The following is a 27434-nucleotide window of genomic DNA, read 5'->3' as shown; positions in this document are numbered from 1 at the left end:
TGTGGTTAGTTTTTTTATACCTTCAATCATCCCAACAGTTTGAACCATTATTGACATCCATCCCATTTCAATCATCACCCTCTTCTTCATATCAAGTAATCATCATCGCCATCCCTTTTGCATTTTCAGTAGTTTTAAAAGTGCTTCACAACAGCACTGTCCCACTCTGGTCCCTTAAACCAAACATTATTTACACAGTTACAGAAAAACAGGAGTCATCTCACTGTACATGTTTACCTGCTGTATCCATCGACTAGTATGAATATCTCATATGAATTCAAAGGACACCAAACATTGCTCAGTGATAAGCAGTCTTCGGCAAATACAGCTGCTATTCAACAACAGTTACACTGCATCTCTTGGTAACTGAATCTCAGTGGAAACACCAACAGGCCTTCAGTGAAAAAATAAAACAGGACTTTTTCATGATGCTGCTTCAAGTACAGTTTACACACACAAGTCTAAACAAAACAGTCTTGCACTGACAAACTGCTGGATTAAATCAAACAGGCACTCCCTTTAAGCCATTTCTTGCTGTATAAAATCAAGTGCATTGCGCCAGTGTTTAGTTTTGAGCATTAAAAACACATATGCAATTCATTTCAAATCCACTGGCACATTTCATTTCGGCACCAACAAGTTCTTAAAAGATTACAACCGAAGGGTATTCCTAATTTTACACAACAGGTAAGAATAGATTACAACATACCTGTCGACTCACTAAGCCCTCTGGGATAAATTGCATTTAGTACGAATAATTAACGAATGCTCCAAGTCATGTTCAGGCAGCATCTCACCAGGATACTGGCTTCACAGACACGAGATAGAATTGAGAAGTCTAGTGTGACCGCTCTCTCCCTGTTGTCCTCACATGATGCAGCATGTTAGGAAGTAGCTGGTTAGGGTCAAAATGCTGCTGACTCAATACAAATACTTAAAATTAATTGCACATCAAGGTAACATTTTGTAGTGCTGCATGATTTTTTAAATACATTTTCTAGGAAATGTTGAGGCACTTTCTCGACAGTCAAATCAGTTTCACAAATTTCAAGTTGTTGCATTAGATTAAAGTACAACATTACAATTACAGATGTGCACTGGACTTCACTTTGGTTGCAGAGGCACTTGGATGAAAGCAACACAAATGTAAAAGTCTCAAGTTCTGCTGGTCTTCTAAAAAAAGTCCAATAAACATTGCCTTGCATCTCTCATTCACTCTTCGCGACCTGCACTTAGTCTTTCACACGTGTATAAAAGCTTTGAATTGGGTGAGTCGCTGGCTTAAAGTGACTGTTCCACCACCTTTCATTTGCTCCCTGTTGCCATTCAAATGGAGAGCAGTCACAGAGAAGACATCCACTGTAGTAATTGCACTATGGTGAAAGAAGGTCACTTGAGGTTCCCTGCAGCTCTCTATCCCTCCTACGACTCAAACTTCCACTGCTGGTTTTTATCTCCGGGGTGCATCGCTTCATCTGGGTGTCTGTGTGGCCCTCTGGGATGCGGTAGGATGTCAAACACATGTCAGAGTGATGGTGGTAGATGGTCCCGTCCTGAAAGGTTTTAGGAAGAACGTTTAAATAAGAGTTTTTAGTTTAGGAAGTCTTGTGGAATAATGGGGGTGTGTTTGTGAGTGGAAGTGTGTGAACACCTACCTCTCTGAAGTCCCAGGTGACACTGGGAGGGTTGAGCTGCCCATCATGAAGGCATGCCCTCATCGCGATGTAGGTCTGGCCCTCAGGGACTTCAGCACACAGCTCTGTCACCGAGTTGAACCGGATCTCCTTTTGAATAGTGTATTCAAAGTACTGGAGCAGAAAGAAAGAACAGGCTCTGTGTTTATTTGTGTCTGTATACAAAATGAATATGCTTTTCCATGGAATGGAAATGACTTAGAAACCCAACTGGAAGAACAGCAGTGACTGAGAGAGAACACTGTCCAATTGTTTTGGTACATCTCTCTTCCTATCTTAATCTCTCCTCTTTAATGAGAAAGCCTTTCAACACAACACAATAGTGCAGTTGGCCATGTTTTTCTCTTACACTGCAGTGGTTCAGGTCCTGGCTAAGCCAGCATGGCATGTCTGCGTGTGTGTCGAGGGGTCTCATCAGTACAGACAGGGCCGCGGCCCTCTCAATCAACCAGACGTGAACACAAACCCAGCTCGTGCCTCTCTGGTGTCAGCTCAACATCCCAGCCAATAGAGACAAAAGCAGCAGCACTGCCTGGGCTACCCATTAAACGGAGGCTCAGGTAATCAATCTTCATCCTTACCCATCCTTCTCTTATTATCTCATACATCTTTCAGGTGCATTGGGGTCCATAATGGTAGTTTCTAATAAAAGACTCGAGGCCCTTGTGGCTGGCTTAAAAATTATTTGCCCAGGCTGTGCCGTTCATTCAGCGGCGAGGCTCATGTATCTTTTAAATGGAACCTGGTACTTATGTGTGCCAGGGATGGAGGAGTAGGAGGGAGGGGGTGAGGCGGGTGAAGGGACTTTCAAGGTTTTTGTTTCAGCGGGGAGCCATTCAAACATTGATTTTCAGTCACACATGGTGCTTTTGTGTCTGAGACACCTGATGCGGTGCATCAGTGGTAATCAGAGATATGGAGCAGGTTGGAGATTCACATAAAAGGAGCTCTGCCTGTTGTCTGACTCCAACATTAAATATACATCTTCACAGACAAACAGGGGGGCCGCCTCTTCTTGTTGCTAAACCATCCATCACTGCAGTTGGCAGGCATTCAGTTTAAAAGTACCTGTGATTTAAGTGAACAATATTATATACGTGGATACAATTCCAAACTTAGTTGGACCTTTATTCAATTCAAGTCATGCTCTCCAGCAGAGAGCCATTTCCTGTTGTGAATCAACTGTGGCAGCTTGTTTAGGGGTTAGCAGAGAGGGTTGACATTTCAAGATACATCTCCCACTGGGCCAAGAGAGGTTGGGAGATTGTGACAAGAGAGAATATGTGCACTTGAGCGAGGGAGAAGGACAGGATAAAGAAAGTGTGAAATGTCTGACCTACCTGGTTGCCTCCTTGTCCGTGGCAGCCGAACAGAGAGAGGTGGGCGCCTGTGGGACTGTGCTCCGGGGAGTTGTAGTCAAGACACTCAGAGTGAATCCCTAAGCTACGCACCTGGCGGGAAGAGAACAATAACAGTCAATACAATAATACAATGAAGTGCTTCATTGATTCCTGTGAGGGAGTTTCTATTGTTGCTTATATTTCTTTACAGTCAGACTATAATATTCACAGACAGTACAGCAACACTGCGTCTGGGAGACTCAGTCCTCTGATTAAAACAGACGTTGCTTATTTTCCACATTATGACATACCTATAAAAGCAATTTAAACCCTTATCCTTACTTATACTTTTCTATCAAAATGCTATTTATTTAAAAATTCGATATATTCCGGTTATGTGTTCATGTATTTGGTACTATAAGCGTGCATACAGATCTTTGATCATTATAACCTTCTGATGTCTGGGCAATGCCCTGATAACATATAGCGTGTGACTTAACAGCTGTTGAAGGTGATGGATTTTTGGATGTTCAAGGGATAGTTGGGATTTTGGAAGTGGGTTTGAAGGAGGTGTTCTAGTCAGTAGATGACGGCTGTTACACCCTCAGTTTGCTGCGGACGTGGGCATCAGCAAAACTATTTCTAAGGCTCCTAAATATAATCAATATTGGTTTTAGTGTACAGTACACTGTATTTAGAATATTTTCCTCGCCTTTTCAAATAGGGAACTAAAGTAATATCAAGTTTTACCTTGCTGCGATATCTTGTTCTAACAGTTACTTATATAATTTTAATGTTGTATTTGATCATCCTCGTGTGAATCTGTCCCGTCATGTTTTGCACTCTCACTCTGTTGCTGCTTTAAACTCCTGAATTTCCCCATGGTGATTAATCAAGGTCCATCTTATCTTATCAATCTATGCTCTTTTTAAAGCCAACACACTCCTTTGCTAAAAAGTAACTATTTTACCAAGCAAAACTCATGCATCAACCAGTTAGTGTGTGCTATGGTGTGACTTAGGTGATTCCAAACGAACCCTGTGAACCACAAAAGACACACAATAACTAACTAACGGATCAAAGCAGCAGAAATGCATGTGCTGCTGTCCCTTACCACAGCGGTACATTGCTTAGCTTTAGTGTTGGTACTCCTGTCTGTTTCTCCAAATCCAGTCTACTGACTATAGACCTCATGCAACCCCTCTTCAAAAATGCAGAACTATCCCTTTAAGGCCTTAGCAATCCTTTAGGGATTTTCCTTTTTTCTTCACTGATCATTTTAAAACCTAACATTAAGCCAACCGAGAATAACGTGCAAAGCATTTTATACTCCACCAGGTGTCCGGATTGTTATGTTCTTGATCCCAGTCCAAATGGATTTCAAAGCCTTTGTTTGTCTAAGTCCAGCTTTCTCACTTTAAACAGGATTTTCACATATCCCGCCGCAGCATAACTCAGTTTTAGACATACAAAAAATGAAATTTAGAAAGCAAGACTTAACTGCAATGCCATTTCTCTGTAACTAGGCTGGGACAAGAACGCACAAGATGTGTGGGGATTGTCAATGAAACACTGATGCAGCTCTTTGACTGCAACAGGACAAATAAAGGAATTCAGATAAGAAGACAAACACTCACAGCACCATGCCAGCCCCCTCTGTCCCCAGGTACGTGTAGTTCAGGGTAGATATTTTTCAAATACCATTCAAAACTTTGGCATTTCAGCCTCTCCCTCAGCAGCAGCCGCTCCGAGATATCCCCATAGGTCTCCTGGGAAGTGAGCATACCACAAAAGAGTTATCTCACACTGGCATCCCAAAGTGTATTTATTCATTATAATATCCACAATATTCTTTGTTGCTAATGGAAAATTTCTTATGTATTTGAAGCTAGTCAAATCAAACAGTCACACCATAAAGGTAAATATTTACTTTATTAATCGGACCCGGTACACAAATAGCAGGTTATTGGTAGCATATGATGTCAATTCAACAGATAGCTTTGTTTGCTAAGGTTGTTAACTCAATAACGTTCAAAGTCCACATCATTCACACACATCTCACACACACACACACACACACACACACTGGAGGACTGCGGTTCTCCAAATGCACTACATACAATTAAATCAATAATGTAGGATTTTAAATACATTTACAGTTAAATTATTCTACAATTTATCTCAAAATCCAGTGCTTTAAATATTCATTCAAATGAATGTTGTGTTTTCTTAAGAATAACATGCATGAACATCTAAGGCACAGAGGCCCAACTTAAGCATAATCACTTGTTAATAGGGAAACTAGTTTTATTCCAAAAACAATATTGTTTACTGTAGCTCTGCAGTCTGTTAATATATTATGAGAACAGCCTAATGTACTTGAAGCTGTTGATGTGCTCTGGCAGAGCTCTGTACAATCTCCCCCTGAACAGGTCATTTATTGTTTGATCAAAGATCCCCAGCATTAATAATGTACTTTTTTCAGATAGGTGAAACTGAGATACATGCATTTTTGATGGTGCCCAATACTCAGAACCTGAGAGGTACAAGGCAGACGAGCCACATGCACTCTCATGCAGGCCCTCTCACACAGACAGTGTTCATTAGGTTGAGATCCAGACAGATGAATGTTATCATAGTGAAACCTCCAAACCTAACATCAACATTAGCAATATTAACATGACGCTGCTCGAGATACGATTTAGTCACAGTTGAATGAAAAACAAGCCTTTTATAAGAAAGCTTAGCACTGAGAAAATCTATTCGTACGATGATGATTCGGCGAGGAATCAAGTGAGCCGGGCCTAATAAGGCCTAACCAAATCGAGCGAGGCCGAGCGAGGCCTGCAGTGGAAACGCGCCATAAAGCTTCTCACAGCAGCCGGCCCAGCTAGACACACTGTTTCAAAACTTGTGTCGGTTCATTTGTAACTGTCTTACCTTTTTGGCAGGGGGATTCCTGTTGTAGAAGTGTTGTTTATAAGAGTCCATCCAAACTTCTGCGGCTCGTACGGTATTCTGGAGGAAGTTGGGCCGGGCATAAGGGGCCTTCTTAGGGAACACATGGCCCACATGAGAGCAGGGGTGAATCTCCAGGCTGCCCCCACACATCCACACCTGAGGGGGGTTAACACAGGAAACCATTTCTTTATTTTTAACACTCAAAACCTGGTAAACAACTTCTGTCATTTTGTGGTTAATAGCATCCTTAAGCAGATAACCAAACCCTAGGCCAGGGGTCGGCAACCCGCGGCCCACAGGCCGCATGCGGCCCTTTAAGCCCTCTGCTCTGGCTCCCTTGAGTTTAGACAAAAATAAGAAGGAAATAAAATAAAAGTATTTGTAGGACTATTTATATTTTGTTGGATGGTTGAAAATGTTTCGTATCTTGTATTTTGAGGTGATACTGTGACACATAAATAAAAAACAAAACGGTTTTAATTAGGTCAACTAAAATATGCGTCACATCCTGCTCCGGTCCCGCGCGAGCGCCTTTTCTTGGAGGTGAATAACCTGACCCCCGGCTCGATGAGCGAACTATGGATAAATCAAAGAAAAGTACCGGAGGAACACAGGATTTAATTCTGCGTTGACAGAGTTGTCTGCTTTCACAGCAAACGATGCTGGTTTACCGGTATGTTTGATATGGAGAGAGAAGTTGTCAACGGTGGTGCAGCCTTTACGCATCGAGGAACAACAAGGGAGAGGAAGACAGCTGACGATCTTCAGTCATAATTCAATGGGGTATGTCATTTATTTCAGAAAACACTTTTTGTTATATTCCATGGAATGCTCTTAACGTCCCGATAGCAATGAATATATGAAATGCTTTGACAATAAATAAATACAAAAATTAATCTGTGGAAGCCATAGCGCTGTAAAAAGCACGACCAATCATCTGAGCCGGCCCGGCTAAAGTAACTGGATGGGCGCGTTCGTGTGTGTTGGAGGAGGGACTCTGTAAGAAAGTCTGAAGGAAGAGGCATATTTCTTCCCTTCAAATGTGCAGAGGACTCCCCAAGTGCTGTGTTTAATTTATTTTAAAGTAGGCCTGTGTATTATTTTTAATTCTCCTTATAAAAGTTCTTTGTTTCTTATTAGAGGTTAACAGTTTTATATCATGTAATAAATAGCATAATAAATGCAAAAAAACTGTAGTTTTTGTCTGATATAACAATAAAAAACTATGAAATATGTTTTGCGGCTCCAGACAAAACATTTTTTGGAAAAAGGAGCAAAATGGCTCTTTTGGTCAAAAAGGTTGCAGACCCCTGCCCTAGGCAGTTCATATTTATATAGCCACTACAATGTTAAATAATGAGAGAGAAAAATGGATGTCAATAGTGAACTCTAAAGGATATACTAGCATATATTTGATGCATTGATCTTTCAATATGGGCTCTTAGAATCATGTAGATAGTCACGTAGTATAATACCAATCAGCAGTTACACGGATATGGTGATCATCAACCAGGAAGTATTGCACTCGGTGAGATAAAAGGATGTGTGACACAACAACTGGTGAACTTTGGCACTGACATTTACGAGTAGTGTTTATTACTTTGTTATTCAAGTTTGACCAACCTGACAATATTTACCAGGTGGTTTGCAAGTAGCTTTTTAATGATAATAGTATAGAGAATTTGTGAAGTAGGTAAAATAACCACTCCAAATGGTTAAAGGAAAAACTCATAATATCATTTCAGAGGGAAATCAATAACAATACCCAAGCAGTTAAAGAAATATATTCCTGTGGTGGGTCTACATCCACAGATAGAGAATGATGTGTATAACTGTAACCTGTAACTCTGCAGTATGATATATTAAGCCTAGAGAAGTTAAAAGGAGTGCCCTCTATATATGGATCTGAGAACACGGATGTGGAGAAAAGGCACAAATCAGGGTGTAGCGACTGAGCTCACGATAGAGGCACAAAGGCTCTTCTGTGTGTGTCCTGTTGACTCAGTCAGAGGTTCCTCATGTCAGGGGAACATGGACGAAAGCGGATGATTTAAGGGCTGTTTAACGGCTAAAGTCAACTTATTTCATTTTCAAAGGATTACAATTTGTGGTATAGCCGAAACAATGGGTTGACTGGGTCAGGGTGACTTGAACACTCAACTCAAAGATGTGTGACCCATGAGTATTAAAGAACTGAGGCATCTGTTGTTTTGACATGAAGTGCAAAACTAGACTCCCACTTTGCCATAAAATGTAACAGTTTGCAAGAGACGCACGCAAATTGTCGAAAATGTACTATGTTCGTTTCATTTGACTGTGAGTAGATGTATTAGTAAGACCCAGGACAGCTTGGTTATTGACTGTATTTATGTGCGTTCAAAAAAAACAGCAGGGAAGAAGAACATCAAGAACATGTGCTTTGTGATGTGTAACTTACATTCTTGTGAACTGACGTTACTGTGGGATCTCAAGCAGTCCGCCCAAAAACGTTCAGTGCCATTAGTTGGACCATTTATATACACGCAAAGAGAAAGAGACTTCAAAGTAACACCACATGTTCAATAAGTCTTCTTGACGGATGTTGATTTTGTGCAATGCTAAAAATGTTAAACACAGCTCTTTAACTTCAACCTGGCAACATAAATCCAACGCTTTGCTTCTTGAGTCATGCATGTTAAAGCAGCTTGGATTTATAGGATACATTTGCATTGTATAATGGCTTCATATTCCAACATAGAAAAACAAAAGATTGAAAGGTTGTTAAAACAGTATTTTCTAATACTTGGCTGAGCTATGTTCCTCTCACACAAAGCTCAATTATAAATCATATATCCACGGCCAAGCAGCTGTACATGAGAGTCTCTACCGTCTTTATTCACTTGGCACACATCACTCAGGGGAACGACCCATCCGTCTTCTCCTGCTGCGAGCTCACACATGTCCTCAAATCTGGGCCAGTTTGATTGACGCAAACAAGTGAAAAGCGACACCGACGTCACAACAACAGCCAATATCAGGGTGCCGTTTCAGGTGCCGTGGCTGACTGAGACCTGACACTGACATGTGTCCCACTCACACCAAATACCCACTGGCTGACAGCTGTGAGATGGACGAATCAAAGGATCTGTGGCATAGACTATGAAAAAAGGGATTCTCTTTGTGAAATTAAATGTCAATCAACCTCATGGATGTCTGCTCTTCACCTCAACAACACAGAATGTTAGTCAATGGATGTACTGTCAGAGTGCTTTTTGTATCGGTCGGGTGCAAATGAGATGAGTCACTCTTTCTCAACATGTTTAAAGGCCGTACTCTGGTCTCATATTGCTGAGCGGCTTTGTAATGGTAAAACAGGGACTCTGTGGTCACTGAAGGAGAGCTGGACTCACCCGGAAGGAGAGCTCCAGGTTTTCTCCCCCCCACACTTCCATGCCCATGTCATACGTGCCCAGATGATCAAAGTAGGCTTTGCTCACAGCGAATAATCCACCTGCCATTGTCGGAGACCTGGGAGAAACAGTGAAAATAAGGCAATGTTATGATTTTCATACGTTCCAATACCCATCCTCCTTTTTAATCCAATGCAAATGTAGTTTCTCAACGGTCTAATACCTAATGCTGCATTAAGAAGATAAGAAGTGCCTTATTAAAGCCTTTGAAGAGTAGCTTTGCCTAAGCTAATAATCATCCTGCTAACACCCCGTACAATGCAATGCCAACTTTCAAAATCATGCATCACAGTTGGGTGTGATCCAAGCACAGCAGACCACATGAAGTGCAGCAGACTTTAACCCTTCAACACACGGAGATCACTTCAGGTATGCCTTCCCTCAAAACTAGACATTGTGTGAAGTTTTCTCTCTAAAAGTAGCAGCTTTAACTCGAGGAAGAATAACTTTATTGTTCACAGAAAGTTGCACATGCGACTTTTACCTGCACTGGTACCTGCCCATTTAAATGTATATATATTTAACCTTTTTCACATATCATTATAAATGTACATTTACCTGATTAGAGTTAAACTTATTATTTATTTATTATTTCTAATCATACTGTTACTACATGTATATATTCTTACTATCCCTGTGTATCTCTCATGTGTACTATATGTGTTTATCTCTTATTCTGCTGCTGTAAAACCTGAATTTCCCTGCGGGGACCAATAGAGAACCGCAGTGACGCGTCCTAAAACCCGGAAGTAAGTTAGCATTTTTAGCACTTCCGGTTCCTTCGTCAAAAAAGCAATGTATTTTCTCCATAGGGTTTTGGAAAATAGCTCGAAATAAGGTCTGTGGTTGACACAAATTTAAGAGATAAATCACGTTTTGTTCTACGACAGTAGATACATCAGCCGTGACCCCACTGGTGATTTTTGAAGAGTTTACGTGTCTGAAAAACGATGGTTGTTACCGAGTGGCTGAATAGGACTACAGAAATGGTCGAGGCCGTTGTACGTCATTACGCCTACACACGTAAACACTCCCGCTAAGTTTGTTTTCCCCTGTGTTCTGCTTGAAAGCAAGTACCTGCCTATCTGTAGTCTCTTTAGTATCTGTATATCTATATCTGACCATTAGAATCTCTATTTTTGAAATGGTCATTTTTAACACCGTAGTTTTATAAATTATAGAATAATTAATTACCAGTGTTTTCCAATTTTACTCGGCAGTTCGTTTCGTTGGCTAACGTTAGCTAAAGCTAGCGCTACTAGTTAGCTAAAGCTAGCGCTACTAGTTAGCTACGCAATGGTTTGTTGCTTTGCTCCGGGTTGCAGCCACAGGTCTTCGCATGAAACGTGCTCGTTCTATCGTTTCCCGGCCAATGTTTTCCAAAGGAGAGTCTGGATTCGTGCCATGAGGTAAGCTGACGTTACATTTTTGTCCATGTCACGGTGAAATGTAAATGATGGGTAGTGTATCGCCGTTTTAGAGATGGCACTGCTGAAAAGACCGCAACATAAGTAAAGATAATGAATACATCCTATTAAAACCTGTGTGGCTTATATGATAAGTCTAATTAGTACAAGCAGCATAACGTTTCACCATGTAACTAAAGATTGTATTCAGGGAAATCAGTTTGACATATTGAACTAATAACAACTCACCTCTGGCTGGCAGAGAACTTTCGGCTCCATAGCTTCTCTCGGACGTAACATCACATGTACATTTATATTCAATTTAATATTCCATCCCTCACATACTTTTGTATATATAATAACTTATATTTTGTTTTTCTTGTTATGCTGCTGCAACACAAACATTTCCCCAATTGGGATCAATACAGTAATATCTTAATTAATTAAGAAATATAACTATTATAATTAGTGTAGCAGCTGACACCTATTTTCAATATGGATTAATCTACCTTTATTTCTTTAGTTCAATTTTGATCTATAAAAATGTCAAAATAGTGAAAATGTTCACGAGACAAAGTGCAAGGTTATATCTTTAGATGTTTTGTTTTAGCCTATGTACTGTATGTCTTAATGCTCTTATTTGTGACGATGTGACTTCCATCAAACTAATATTTTATATCTTCCCAACAGACGAGCTGACAGGAAGCCTAACCCCCTAAACGCACCAGGAGCGTCTGCGCCGCGTTACGGCCGCGCCGCGGCGGTCGTAAGGATCGCGGCCACTCTAGTCAATGAGTGCTGTTCCACCACACGTGCCGCGTTACGGCTCAGACGCGTCCCAGAAGCGGCTCGGCGCAGCGCTTCTCTAAAATTAGGATGAATCCTATTTTTGCCGTGGCGCAGCCCAGGGTGCGAACTGGAGGGGAGCAGGGGGAGCTATAGCTCCCCTAGTGGTGACATGAGCTCCCCTGGGAACATGGTTTGTGAAATTTGGGGGGAGCTCTCTAAAATATTGATATGATGACAAAATAAATTTGGGCATGGTCTTTTTTTCAAAGGTGTAAAATAAGTGAAATAAAATTATATTTAGAGTTTATGATTCATGAAAAAAGTGTCACCTGCTTGCACGCTGCCCGCAGCTCCACCCACTACCCACTCACTCACAAGCTCGTTTAGTTAGCACTGCATGTTTACCAGGCATTGTTGCTACTGCTGACATGTCGAAAAGAAAAAAACAACGTACCTTGGGCAATTTCTTTAAAAAGACGGCCAAACAACCCGATCAAGAAGACCAACCGAATGTAGCTGGTGGTAGCACATCGTACGTTGTGACTGCTGCTACAACAGAACCGAGAGAGGAGGGAGCTAACGTCAGTGCTAGTGCTAACTTGACAGCTAACGTTAACTTGGGGGCTGAAGGGACACAAGAAGACGAGCCGTTGTGTAGTGTGTGTGGCGTCGCGTCTCTCCAGGCAGTGAGAGGGTTGTGTTGTGCTATAGCTGTATTATTAATATTGATATTGTTCATGGTTGGTGCCGCTGGCTGCTCTTATCGCGTGTGTTCGGCTCTGTGTGGGCTACAGCCGTAATAGGCTATAGCCCATGTGAAACAATGTAGCCTGTTTTTGAGTCATTTTAAGTTGATTTAATTAAACAGTCAAACGTTACATTGGTGGTCCGTGGATTATTTATTATCAAGTTGATTGAAGTTTGCGTAGCCCATACATGCTCGGGAAATCTGTTGACATGAACATGATCCATCGGGACGTTTCATGTAAATGTAGACCTGTGGCACCACCCCGTGTGCAACAGATTTTCTCTTTATAATAGGCCTATGTCTGTGCTGTTGCTATTAACGCATGGATCAGCATTCCCCCCCCCCGCAAAAAAATAAAAATAAATTCCGGCTCCCCCGGAGACCGTGGTATAGTTCGCACACTGGCGCAGCCGTAAGGTAAGGTCGGACAGGCAGCCCCCTCCTCGCAGGAAGTGGAAAGGTGAGCATCCGGGCCAGGCCCATCCCGCATATATACTAATTTAGCAGACCCCCCTCCTTCATCACAACACCTCCACTACGATACGCACAATGGACGACGAGGTGTTCATAATGGAAGTGGAGAAACACACCATTGTATACGATGTAACCGATGCTTTTTACAAGGACAACATCAGAAAGGACAAGGCCTGGTTTTTAGTCGCTGCAGTTTGTGGAGTGGAAGGTAACAACTACATATTAATGTTTTAAAGTTAATTAAGAACTGCGAGGCTGCACACACGACGCTCCGCTTCCGCAACGTTTTGAAACGCGCCTGGTGTGTTAGGTCGCAGGAGGAGGTCGCAGCGTGGCGCAGCCGCAACGTAACGCGGCGCAGACGCTCCGGGTGCGTTTAGGGGGTAACACTCAAACAACCACAACATTGCAAAGGCGAGTAAATGTAAATTAAAAACGATTCACAATTTCTTAATTTCTTCTTCTTTCTTGCAGTGAGGTGAAGCTGACCTTGCACTTGGTGCCAGTAAGGATGCTCCTCACGCAGGCTGAATGTGTCTCCCTCCTTACTGACACAGAAGCCCTTGACTTGCAATGCTTCACTAATTGTCATTTCCCTGGCTCCGTAGGGACACTGTACCTCCAGCACAGCGGGAGACCCTTCCAGACCATCTGGAGATGCCCCCAACACTCCTGATTGGGAGAGCCACAAACCTGACTCATGGACCTGCATAGGGTTGCAGTGGTGAATGCCCTGACGCCCTCACATTCATTCATAGTCCCCCACTGTACAGACAAAACACCATCCAGGGCCTGTTGTTGCCCTAGCACCCTGGCACTAAGGGAAGCAGTCACACGCTTTGACCTCAGGACAGCTCCAAAGTCGCTGGCAGTCGACCTTCCTTTCCTGAACAAATGCCAGTTTGGGTTGGTTCGCTGACCAGTGGTAGCCACCTGAATTGCCCTCTGTTGCTCCTCAGACAATGCCATGCTTGCCACAATTGCCTCAGGTCCCTGATGCCCAACAGATTTGAGAATTTCAGGAACAGTAAGTGTTTCCAAGCTGTAGTGTTCCTCTTCTGGCTCGGGGGAGAGAAGCCAAGACATTCCTGAGAACCTGCCCCCGAGTCTGTCCCTCAGCCAGTCACGATCTTCGGAGGTGGGCTCTCTTGTCAGCGGGTTGAATGACTTATTGGTTGGAGGAAATAGCTCCTCCACTGAATGCGTACGTTTAGCTGCCTTTGGCTTCTTCCACTGACGGGGTGTCAGTGCAGCTGAAAGTGTGGATGGCAAAGATGGCTAATGCAGCCGCATGACTGCATTTCCATTCTCCACATGGGCATTCACATTCTGTGGAGAGAATTCCCTCTTCTCCTGCAGATACCTGTGGTGGTGGGATTGTTTTATTATTTAAAATATATTTACATTTGTAATGCCTTCCCAATTATCCCTTTAATTGTTTATAGCCTACTGTATGTTTATTTCATGGATATTTATGTGTTTTCTGGTGTGTACAATTTGTAATCTTGGGGCCTCTTCTCTTTAACGTCTACTGGCTCAGATAATGAAGAACAACAAAATAAGTTACCATGGCTATGCAGATGACACACACATTTACGTAACAATTTCACCAGGAGACTATGCTCCAATTCAAACACTGAGTAAGTGCAGTGAACAAATCAATGACTGGATGTGTCAGAACTTTCTCCATTTAAACAAAGATAAAACTGAGGTAATGGTCTTTGGAGCCAAGGCAGAACGTTTAAAATTTAGCGCTGAGCTTCAGTCTGCAATGTTCAAACCAACAGATAAAGCCATAAATCTAGGTGTAGTCATGGACTCTGACCTGAGTTTCAACAGTCACATTAAAACAGTTACTAAATCAGCCTACTATCACCTAAAGAATATATCTAGGATTAAAAGACTAATGTCACAGCAGGATTTGGAAAAACTTGTCCATGCCTTTATCTTCAGTAGACTGGACTACTGCAATGGTGTCTTCACAGGTCTCACTAAAACATCTATTAGGAAGCTGCAGCTGATTCAGAACGCTGCTGCTCGAGTCCTCACTAACACTAAGAAAGTGGATCACATCACTCCTGCTCTGAAGTCTTCACACTGGCTTCCGGTGTGTCAAAGAATATATTTCAAAATACTGCTGCTGGTTTATAAAGCACTGAATGGTTTAGGTCCAAAATACATTTCTGACCTCCTGCTAAACTATGAACCATCCAGATCTCTCAGGTCTTCAGGGACTGGTCAGCTTTCTGTCCCCAGAGTCAGAACTAAACATGGAGAAGCAGCGTTCAGTTATTATGCTCCAAACATCTGGAACAGACTCCCAGAAACCTGCAGGTCCGCTGCAACTCTGACTACTTTCAAATCCAGGCTGAAGACTTTTCTTTTTGTCGCTGCTTTTAATTGAACTATTCACATCTTAAACTGCACTGTAACTTTTATCCATGTACTTTTTATTTTAATGTTTATTTTATTATCTTTTCTTTTTAATGACTGGTTTTAAATGCCATTTCTTAATGTCTTTCATTTTTTGTAAAGCACTTTGAATTGCCTTGTGTTGAAAAGTGCTATATAGATAAACTTGCCTTGCCTAATAAAGATTTCATGTGACACATAAAATGGATTTGTTGATGGGAATTAATGTGAATAAATTAACTCTAGGTTAACGGTACTCTTGCTATAACTACTCACCGACACTCTATAAACCTTGTCCCTCATGCTAGCCCTGACAACACCGGTAAGCACACCTTCATCTAGGCGGCCCGTGTCCTGACTTGTAGTGGTTCTCTCCTCTATCTCCAATCTTCTTGTCATCTTTGTAAAACGATATCAGACTGGTAATTGACACAGCCATGACTTCTAGTTAAATTCAGTGTGGCTAAAATGAAAAGCTTTGTTAAAATATGCAAGCTCGCGGAAGTCAAAGTCAGCTTTATTGTAAACAAATTCTACATGCGTTATACATCCAGAAATATCGTTTCCCACAGTGTGACATGTAGCCTATACATAAAACAAAAAGGGCCTAGATAAACGGGGTATACAGTTTAAAATGTTAATATATTTAAAGTGTTCAAAGTGCAGTTTCAGTGCAAGTCAGTTGAAACGATCTTAAGTTGGCGTGACGTTGAAGTCGTGCGACCCTGCTGCTGTACTGGCTTGTAGTTCGTTTATAGCATAACGTTAGCATTTCGCTTTTGGCGACTAGATTTATGATTCAAAAATTATAAAAGTAGGAGAGACATGTGGAGATTATCCGGCTGAACAAAACGTGATCCTTCTCTTAAATGTGTGTCAACCACAGACCTTATTTCGAGCTATTTTCCAAAATCCTATGGAGAAATTGCATTGCGTTTTTGACGAAGGAACCGGAAGAAGTTTACATCCGGGTTTTAGGACGCGTCACTGCGGTTCTCTATAGAGTTCCATCTTATCTTAAGTTATGGATTGTTTGATTTACATTTTTGTACAGATTGGGATGCACCACATGCTTCGGTATGGGCTTTTTAAAATCAACACATTTGAATAGATACCTCTAATTGAGGTGGTTTATTGAACCCAGGGTTCCAATACACATTCAAACATTCTCTGGGTGTAATGTGAGTGGAAATATAGAAAGTAAGTAATACAACACGTGTATTAGCAGCGGTGTATTACATCTGTAAGAGCTAATACGTGCCAATCTGATAAAGTAATCTCCCATGCTTGAAGTTGTTGTGAAGTATCATACGGTCACCTGATGGGGTCTATGCGAGACTTTCGCCTCTTGCGCTCCACTTCAGGGACCGAGTGCCACTGAAAGGTGAGTCTCCAGTCGAAGCCTCCGATCATTGGCTCGTCTGTTTGCATGTAAAACTCAAATGTGTTCCAGTCAATGGTGTCGATCACAGGGCACACGATGGTACTGGCATTCTCAGCAATCCTAAACACAAAGCATTGCAAATTACATTCTGCGAGCAGGCAACGTTGGTTTAGTATTTACATTTGATTTCTATTCAGGTTCCTCCAATACAAAAGATCTTCACAAAGCTTTTACTAATCTGATGAACCCACCGTTCAAGCAGAGGCTCAATCCAGCCAGGGACGCACTCACAGTGGCAATCGAGAAATGTCAGCACGTCGCCCGTAGCGTAGGTGGCCCCGATGAGACGAGCCCGCACCAGACCCTCCCTCTTCTTGGTGCGAATGAGTCGCACGCGATTCACTTCACTGATGTGTTGGGCCAGTTGGGATTTCAGGTACACTATTTTTCACAAGAAATACACACACACGATCAATATTTTGTACATCAAATGTATGTTGATTCCCTGTCTTACATTTTGGACAAAGTGGACAAAGTATTCAGATGTGTTTTACTAGATAAATATTACTGCTTTCAAAATGTTCATGAAGTAAGAGTATACAAGTATTTACATAAATGTATTTAGTATTATTGATGCATTCATTTGCTTTTCATTTATATGTTACAGTTGTTAATGCCGGAGCTTAAAGTCAAGCTATATGTTTTCTGTGAATTTCCCCTTGGGATCATAAAAGAAAGCCCGCAATAACACATGATCCTTTTTTGTTGATTATATTTAGTATCATTTGTCTAAATCTGAATCTTCAAAGTAACTAAAGTCGGCAGATAAACATTATTGAGTAAAAAAAACAATATATGCCTCGGAATTGTAGTATTAGGAAGGAAAATACTATACTGTTACTGTTCAAAGTATCTCAAAATCTTACTTAAAAACTGAAGCTAACTGGAAGTATATTTGTGGTTAATAAAGGTAAAACACAAAAGCTGAAAGGAAGCTGTCTGTCTGTCAATCACTCCGTCTCTCAATCCCTGCCGCCTGCCTGTCCGTCCGTCCGCGTCTGTCTGTCCGTCTGTCTGTCCGCCTGCCTGTCTGTCTGCCTGTCTTTCCGCCTGCCTGCCTGTCCGTCTGCCTGCCTGCCTGCCTGTCTGTCCATCTGTCTGTCTTTCCGCCTGCCTGCCTGCCTGCCTGCCTGTCTGTCTGTCGTCCGTCCGCCCGCCCGTCCGCCCGCCTGTCTGTCCATCTGTCTGTCTTTCCGCCTGCCTGCCTGTCTGTCTGTCCGTCCGTCTGCCTGTCTGTCTGTCCGTCTGTCTGTCTGTCCGTCTGTCTGTCCGCCTGCCTGTCTGTCTGTCTGTCTGTCCGCCTGCCTGTCTTTCCGCCTGCCTGTCCGTCTGCCTGCCTGCCTGTCTGTCTGTCTGTCTGTCTGCCTGCCTGTCTGTCCATCTGTCCATCTGTCTGTCTTTCCGCCTGCCTGCCTGCCTGCCTGCCTGCCTGTCTGTCTGTCGTCCGCCCGCCCGTCCGCCCGCCTGTCTGTCTGTCTTTCCGCCTGCCTGCCTGTCTGTCTGTCCGTCCGTCTGCCTGTCCGTCTGCCTGTCTGTCCGTCTGTCTGTCTGTCTGTCTGTCCGTCTGTCTGTCCGCCTGCCTGTCTGTCTGTCTGTCTGTCCGCCTGCCTGTCTTTCCGCCTGCCTGCCTGCCTGTCTGTCTGTCTGTCTGTCTGCCTGCCTGCCTGTCCATCTGTCCATCTGTCTGTCTTTCCGCCTGCCTGCCTGTCTGTCTGTCCGTCCGTCTGCCTGTCCGTCTGCCTGTCTGTCTGTCCGTCTGTCTGTCCGTCCGTCTGCCTGTCCGTCTGTCTGTCTGTCCGTCTGTCTGTCCGCCTGCCGGTCTGTCCATCTGTCTGTCTTTCTGCCTGCCTGTCCGTCTGCCTGCCTGTCCGTCTGTCTGTCTGTCCGTCTGTCCGCCTGCCTGTCCATCTGTCTGTCTTTCCGCCTGCCTGCCTGCCTGTCTTTCCGCCTGTCCGCCTGTCTGTCTGTCCGCCTGCCTGTCCGTCTGCCTGTCCGTCTGTCTGTCCGTCTGTCTGTCTGTCCGTCTGTCTGTCCGCCTGCCTGTCCGTCCATCTGTCCGTCTGTCTGTCTTTCCGCATGCCTGTCCGTCTGTCTGCCTGTCTGTCCGTCTGTCTGTCTGTCCGCCTGCCTGTCCATCGGCCTGTCTGTCCGCCTGTCTGTCCGCCTGCTTGTCTGTCCGTCCGTCTGCTTGCCTGTCTGTCTGTCTGTCTGTCTGTCTGTCTGTCTGTCTGTCCGTCTGCCTGTCCGTCTGCCTGTCCATCTGCCTGTCTGTCCGCCTGCCTCTCCGTCCGTCTGTCTGTCCATCTGCCTGCTTGCCTGTCTGTCTGTCTGTCTGTCTGTCTGTCCATCTGCCTGTCTGTCCGCCTGCCTGTCCGTCCGTCTGTCTGTCCGCCTGCTTGTCTGTCCGTCCGTCTGTCTGTGTGCCCGTCTGTCCTTTTGTCTGTCCGTTTGTCTGTATGTCTGTCTGTCTGTCTGTAGAAAGCCTTTTGGTCGGGGAGTGGCATGTCGAGCGTTCCATTTGGTCAGGGTGGTCAGAGGAGAGGAAATGATGTCATGGCAGCTCAGCGCAGACTGAAGTCATTATTATGGTGTAATGTCTTGGACACAACAGACTAGACTAGCTGGGACCGAATACTAATACCATTAGGACGGGCAGAAATCAAGCTACTACTATATCTAGTTTCTGAGAGATGAAGTATCAATCACAAGGTTTGCTGGTGGACACCATGAGATAGGGTCAAAAGTTCAGAGAAACTGGTCAGTCAACCTTTGAATCGTCATATATACACTGCATTCCCCAATAGACACGCTTCATGGAGAAGAGAGCATACAAAAGACACACACACCAAGAATGAGACAGCAAATGCTTGAGCAGGGAAGCAGGGAGACTGACTTGGAATGAGCTGAATAATTTGCATTTATTAACCTTGCCTCTTTTCAATAACAAAGCAATCCACTTCAAGCATGCCTTAAAATACCGCTACACCTTATTTCATCATTAAAAGAATGTGCACAAATTAGTTTCAGAGCTTGTTTTTCGAATTGTTTTCAGAATACATCCAGAGGCATTATGTAATGTATTCATTGCTCCATTGATATGCATCTTGTCATTATTTATAACAGTCCTGCTTGCCCTGTTCTCTTCCACGCTGTGAATGTGAAGAAATCAAAGCAAAACTGGAGGCTTATTTTGTTAGCTTTACTAAACTAGGCCAAGGCTCTCGGTCCTCTTTAAACACTTTTTTCTGCCAGTTGTATTGTTGTGTGTCGAGTGTCAGACCTCGGTCACTGTAGTCATCGATGAGGATGATCTCCTTCAACAGCATGGCGGGCGTGGTCTCCAGGACGCTGTGAATGGTCCTCAGCAGGGTGGACCACGCCTCGTTGTAGAAGGCGATGATCACAGAGGTGGTGGGTAATCGCCGGTAGTCAAACTTCTTACTTCGGCATCTGAGGTATGTCCATGTGTGTGTGGGTGGCAACAGGAGACAAACACAGTTGACGTAAGCAACAGTACATATGTATAATGAAAGGACAGCATGCTAAAGGGAGTCAAATGATGTTCTCATATGACCAGAGCGGCCACAGCAGTTACTGTAGCAGGGGGAGGTATCTGGTCTTAATCCAGATGGCAGTCATTAAAACAATAAAGTGCCGGAAAATATGGATGGGGGTGGGGAGGGTATCGCACCAGTGAGCAACATACCACAGCAGTGCTCTGAGAGAGACTACAGAAAGTTGAACAAACACAGACGAGGGGAGCAGAACAGAGAGGGGGAACTCAAAAGTACTGTAAACTTAGAACTTGAAGGAATAAAAAAAGGCATGAAATACTGAAAAGAAGAGAAATAAAAGTCAAACTGTGTTACTAGTTACTATACTCTATTGTTATGAGTCATTGGGGTAGAACAGTTTAAGTACTGGCACAGGTTGAATTACTTGGCTAAACCCACGATGATGACACTGTTGGAAGTTAGCCAGGAATAGATCCAAATTGTAATTCTGTAGCACCAGTTACAACCAATCAAAGAAGCCCTTTCCCTTTCTTTAACAGCAAACACGTTTCATAGTGGAGAGAAAGAGCAACAGATTCACCCTCCATTCACAGATGCATGTGAAGGAGGCACTCCACAAATCCCTCTCCTTGTATAATGGCGCGTCATGACAGACTGGCAGTTCTCGGCTAATTATGAGTTACTTAGATCCTTATAAAACATGTCACCGAACCAGTCTATTAGTTTACAAGTCAAATGTGTTCATGCAAAAATAGCGTGGAGTATTACTTCCCTTGTAACTCCGTCATGGTATGGGCAGGCAGTGAAGCACAAGAGGAACATGAAACTAAAACAGCACAGCACTTCATCTCTGCTTACTCCTTCCTCACTGTGTCTATTCAGTGGTGCCCTTGTCAAAAATGTCACTCTGCCAGCGCAAATTCCCGTCATGCACCGTCTCAAAAGTGACCGTTTGTGCAATGCAGGGAATCAGGTCTCCACAAAGGGCTAACACAGAATGTCGTATTGCTAATTAAAAGTAGTCAAATTAAATATAACAGTATTTACATTGCAATGGAATGGAATAGAAGGAATAAAATATGGAATACAAATCAGCAGTAATACTTGACTTGCAACCTTCATGGCAGTTTCCTCAGCATCTTATTAGTCTACTATTGGATATACAGGCATCTTGCTGGTCACATGGTTTATTCCAGTGTCACCAGGGCAAGATTCATATCTCTGTGCCTCTAGTTTTAGGGAAAGAGGGAAACATGGAAAGATAAACTATTAATAACATTCATCATACTTTGTGTGTCACCACAGAGGCTGAGAATAGCTGCGGACAACGACTCGGGATGGAATAAATCAATTCAGCCAGGGAGCTGCTGCTTACCAGCTTCAATAAGCCCTGCAATGCATCCAGAGAGCGTTCATCCTTGTGTTGGACTGTCAGGGGAAACTGATCCCAGTGAAGAGCTCAACTTAATCTCCATTGAGTCATTTATCCCCGACACAATTGCAGCATAGCTATCAGCCGCATGCAGGACAGAGATACACATACATGTTGGCTCGGACCTCAAAGGAAATAACAAGCAATAAAAGATGAATTAGGGATTTTCTTGAGAAACATTAGTCAACTTCGGCTCACTTTCTGACTAAGAGGCCTTTTTGCCGTACTCACTCATTCATCCTGTGGTCCTGGATGTGCCGGTGGAGGGAGATCTTATCACTGACGTAGATATTGATGGCATATCGCTCCACACTGTCCTGCTCGAGTTTCTTCTCCTCAGGGCTGAGGTTGAGGTGTGTGGCCCGCCCCCACTCCCCCAGCGCGTTGCTGTCTGGTGCTGGTTTATTGTAGAGGGGCCTAGCCAGCTGACCATCAGCCGCGGCCTCATCCAAGGACCGCTGTTTCGCCCGAACATTGCGGCCTTCTTCATCTTCTTCGTCCTCTACAGTGGAAGAGGAGGGGAACGAGGAGCCTGCTAACAGAATGTAGCCCAGCCACAGCACCCAGAGCAGCAAACCTGCCTTGGCCAGCACACCAAGTTTTCGAGAGCAACGCCCCCTCATGACGAGAAGCCCGGCAGCGTGACTGGCTGAGCTTCAGGGTGCCCCACAGGACACAAGCCTCTGGAGGACAGAAAGAATGAAATAAATAATGATTATTGAGGGTTTTATACAACATGTAAGAAACAGGAGAAGGGACAGGAAAGTGTAGACTTGTGAGAAACATCAAACCAAGGCACCAAGAAACTACCACTGACAGGAGGAGATTTACAAGATTGAACTCTTTAATCACAGCTCGCCGCATTACAACACATTCACAATCAAGTGAAGTTACACCCAGGTAAGTTAGTGCTTGCTTCTAAATGTGTGAATGCCCCCAAGGACACGGCTCCAATAGAGCAGACCAGGGGTAATCAACAGCAACATCATAAATGTAATCACCTGCTCAGGGCTGCATTAAGATGCTCATCAAATACAAATTGCAAAGATGGAAGAAGCTAAATTAGAGTTTACAGTACAGTAATGTGCTGAATAAATTAAGTCTGTGATGCATATACTCTCATTTCCTTCCTCTCGTTTAAGTCCCATTGGACAAAGTGATCTTCAATATGTAGGTTTTTACTCAGGGCTGTGCATTGGCAATAATCTGGTACGTGACATGATACAGTGGTTATGATCTTTCCATTTTGATATTTTGTGATACTCCAAGCGAGGTGATATATAGTAGCAGTAGAGTAGAGAAAATAAACTTTACTTTTTTAAATGCAATCAAAACAGTGGGGTCTGCATTTGCATTTCTCACAGTCCCTGTAAGATCCAACATCATAGCACTACTTTGAGTTGAGTGTGAAATGTAAACTATTGCTGAAAATGGATTGATACTTTATCACAAAATCTGCAATAAGTGGCTACAAGTGTTTCAATATTTCCTTTGTTTCTTCCAAACTGCGCTGTTGTGATGTTGCACATTTACACAGTTTTCAAATATCATGTGAATTTTCCAATTAGCCAGTTCACACTTCTGCTTCTGCACCATAACCAAGCAACCAGCAACAGCTCAAATATTCACACTAGTTCCTAGTACCCACAACCTATTAAATGGCATTCACAGCTCTTGCACAATACCTTTAAATCCAAATTAGCCTAGCATTTCGATTAAGAATCAGCAGTTTGAACGGTTCCTGATTTTAGGATTTAATTTCCCTTCCAATGAGACTAAAAAAAAGCAGTGGGCCAATGAATCTGGGTTAAAGAATGTGCACAAGGATGGACCAGCTGACTTTGAAATAGGATTTAGGTTGGTTCTGCAGGTGCACAAATTAGGCAGTGTCGACATTTGTGTCTGACAGACCGGCTTAGCACGCCGGGGCATAAAGAGGGCCGCGGGAAAAACAGACCACTTAGCTATGTTGACACCGACTCGAATGTAATCACATAATTGTGTTGCATTAATATTAGAGCAAGGTGCCATTTACAGTAGTGCCAGCCAGTGCCAGAAAGGCTTAGCAGCAATACTGAAAGGCACACGCACTCTTACACACAAACAACAACAGTGCGTTCCCTTCCTCACACCGACGCACAATGATTTCCTAATTCTGACAAACAATGGTTATTCCTAGGAACAGTGACTTAATAGAGAAAACCATGTCAGATAAAGATGTGTGTGAAAAGTTCTGTGTGGGAGAACATATATGGTACAAACAGTGTCAGAGGAAACTCAATTTCCACTGAGAGTCCTTCAAGGCAGCAGCACAGCTCCAATCTGGGCCTCGGCCAACGCACTCGGGAGTCCTGAGGTTACAAAATGGAGACGCAGTCAGACAAAAAAACCTTTTATTGGCTGTCCATCACACCTTCCACTCTCTCTGAATCTGATAGCCTTAATGGGCAGCCGTTTGTAACGAGCTGTCGGGGACAGAGGCCTAAAAATGCAGCTTAAATCCGGCCGGCCCCCAAAAAAAAAAAACCTGGGTAATGGATATGATTTGCATTTGCTTCCCAAGCTGCAATCTGTTCAAACATATCACGCTAACAAGTCCTTAAAAAGAGAGCGATGAAAAAGATGGGTCAACAATTTATGTTACAGTTATACACAAGAAACACACCAGGCTTGAAGTGTGAGTCACAGGATTCTCAGATGTCAGGTGAACTATGTGGTACATGAAGGAGGCTCCAGTGCTCTCCACGGTTAATGAGTAGCATACTGTACAATACATGGCTCATTTCCTCATCAGCCAGTCAAGAGAGGAAGAAAAATGTCCAAGCAGCACCAGAGGAACAGGTTACACACCAGTAAACCAACCCCATTAACCGGAGGGCCCTTTTCAGTTTGTAAAAGACCCATCAGACAGGATCCACGACTCCTTTCAACAACACAAACATCTCTTTGCTGCTTACACCCTGTGTATACAATACTGACAGAAACTGTGTTAAAGGAGCCAGGCTGTGATGCAGGATGAAAGGCTAAAAGCTTAATACAGACATCCAAATAAATCCAAGCAGACACATTTGCTTATCTTGCTTGACTTGAGCAGATTGGATGATAAGAAATGCTGCATTTGAAAGCAAAAGTAAAACTCAATGCCCCCCATATGTAATCAAATGTCAGCCTAAAGCCTCTTTATCTGGTGATCTAACTTTTATCTTTTTGGAGAAAGAGGTGTCACAAGTGTCAGGATGAAAAGAAGAGATTAAAGAGGCAAGTAGCCAGTCCCTGTCACCAGTATAGCTACAGTCAAAACACACTTTAGCAACAGGTCTCCTCGCCTGTCACATTAAACCAATGTTAGGATTACAATCTGATTTATGGTCTGCAGACAGAAGGAAAGCTCTCAATCAACGTCACACTGTGTGTATAGATTAGCGCAGTCGTGACTCAAAAGAAAGACTAATCTCAATTTTTAAACTGGCATCTACGAAACACTATTATAAGAAGCTTCAAAGTGACATTTTGAAGCTTTACGTCAGCTTTTACGTCGTTGACAAACCACACCGACTAATGAGTGACTTTACCGGTAAACAAGCAAGGAAGTTTTATCGACAACACTTTGAACACAATGTACACGACAGTTGCAAAAACGCATTTATAGTTAGATAGGAACGAAGTAATTTTGTTATAGTTTACCTTAAAAAACAAGTTACATGTCTCGGAGTTTCTTGAAGTTGCTAAGGTCGTTGTTTGTCAGCCTGCCTGCGGTGTCTCCAGTCAAACCTCTGGCTTGCAGATGTCAGCATACCCACATCCTCTCCTCCACTTTGGGCTTCTGACCTGGGGCAAAGCAGCCATGCTTACAATACTGGTTCCGGTAAGACTTTTCAAAATAAAAGAAGGAAACAAATCTTCAATCAGGAAAAACTTGTTTTTCTGGTAATTCAATAAATATAATGTGTTGGCCTATATGCAATAATAACACAGTAAAGTGTAAGCATGTGCTTTTTATAAAGGTAGAAAAAAGGTGTAAGTTTGTATCACAATGTCTCAGTATGATTTCATCGTGACACAGGAGTTCAACATATTCAAAAGATAGAATGAGATAAACCAAACGTATAATACAAATACAAATTAACATTAACAGCGATACAAATTTACAAAATTCACATATCACTGAAGTATCTAAACAATACACAATATGAAGAAAATACTGAATACATGTGAATACTCTACAATAAACAATTTCACTAGGCAACAGCAAATATACTACAGAAACAGAAACATATTGACATTGTAAATGAAGTAGCTAGTATAGAATACGTAGGCTACTATTTTGAGTGCTTAGGGTAGTTTATGCAATCTCGATCTTCCCAAACCTACTTGTTTAAAACGTAAAGAATGAAATGTATTTTGACTGGTGTATAGTGGTTTTGTTAACATTAGCTTATTACTTCCTCTTACTGGTTTCTCATACTAACTTTCACACACAAAAATAAACATACTTTATTGCTCCTTACTTCCGGTGTTGGTGGCATCGTCTCCAGTCAGCTTGATACAGCCTTCAATGCTAACCGCTGTTAGCTGTCGTCTGCTGCGATTTGCCTATGGGGATATATACAATTGCAATGTATAGAACTATATAGTCAGTAGTATTCTGTACCAGGTGGCCAGGGTGAAATATACAGGTAAGTAAGTTAAACGTGTAACCTGAACATTTATGTCCGAGTTGCTTTTCTACACTTAAAAAAGTTTTAAGTGTAGAAAAGCAGCAATAATTCAGAGTAATTAAGGATATATATAGGTGTATAACCACTTCAAAATAATTTACTTGAAAACAAGGGGTGTGTATGTGTGTGTGTGTGTGTGTGTGTGTGTGTGTGTGTGTGTGTGTGTGTGTGTGTGTGTGTGTGTGTGTGTGTGTGTGTGTGTGTGTGTGTGTGTGTGTGTGTGTGTGTGTGCGTGCGTGCGTGCGTGCGTGTGTGCGTGTGTACCCTGTGAAAAGCTCACCCTAAACTCTTAGGTTAACTTCATCCTCTAGGGGTGTCTGAACATATTACTTATGTAATTAAAATTACATTAAAAAGTTACATAAGCACACTGTCACATGTTCATGAACTGAACGACCTTTAGCCTGTATGTGAAGATAACATAAGGCTGCTGGATTCTATTATTAACTCAAAAAAAAGTAATAAACGTGTGCAATAAACACCCAAATGTAATGGAAACGTAATAATGTGTTAACTTAATTGTGTGCGCAAATTGCAACAAGTCAGCAAATAGGCATCAACTTTATCTGTCAAGCACAATCCTAAATGTTACAGAATATAAATCACTTTCACCGGGAGCAAAAGCTTTACCGGAGGAATTAAGTATTCGATAGATGATTTATGAGATACGTTAAATTAAACATAAGTCATTTGTTTTCTCTGTTTAGACTCCGGACTTGGATGCGGTGTAAGAGTTTCCAATTGTGTCGCTTTAATAATCTATTATTTAGGGAGTGTAGCTCCTTTCATCACATAGCTTTACTTTAGTTTAGGATGGATTTAACAAAATTGAAAGTCACAAAGTGTCTAAATCCTGCCTTGATGTTCACAAGAATGGTGAAAGGATCTATTCGTCCAATGCATGAATGGACAATGTGTCACACACACACACACACACACACACACACACACACACACACACACACACACACACACACACACACACACACACACACACACACACACACCCAAGCACACAAACAGACCTTCCCTCTGTGTGTTTGCCATTTTAA

At 42.7% G+C, this 27434-nt stretch overlaps 1 protein-coding gene across 1 annotated transcript; it reads right to left on the bottom strand.

Moving 5' to 3' along the window:
• On the bottom strand, positions 1-25492 carry poc1bl (POC1 centriolar protein homolog B (Chlamydomonas), like). Its single transcript, XM_034094345.2, is given in 12 exon segments — positions 1-1457; positions 1460-1553; positions 1656-1808; positions 3035-3145; positions 4672-4803; positions 5975-6151; positions 9385-9502; positions 16592-16777; positions 16909-17098; positions 19998-20167; positions 21896-22347; positions 25349-25492. Coding segments are annotated over 11 exon segments (1758 nt in total). The 5' UTR covers positions 22288-22347; positions 25349-25492; the 3' UTR covers positions 1-1422.
• Positions 25493-27434: the final 1942 nt, after the last annotated feature.

The sequence above is a fragment of the Pseudochaenichthys georgianus genome, chromosome 11 (assembly GCF_902827115.2).
Source record: "Pseudochaenichthys georgianus chromosome 11, fPseGeo1.2, whole genome shotgun sequence".
NCBI classification, from domain to species: domain Eukaryota; kingdom Metazoa; phylum Chordata; class Actinopteri; order Perciformes; family Channichthyidae; genus Pseudochaenichthys; species Pseudochaenichthys georgianus.
Note: the sequence above shows the minus strand (reverse complement) of the source record. Positions and strands in the feature narration are given on the sequence as shown.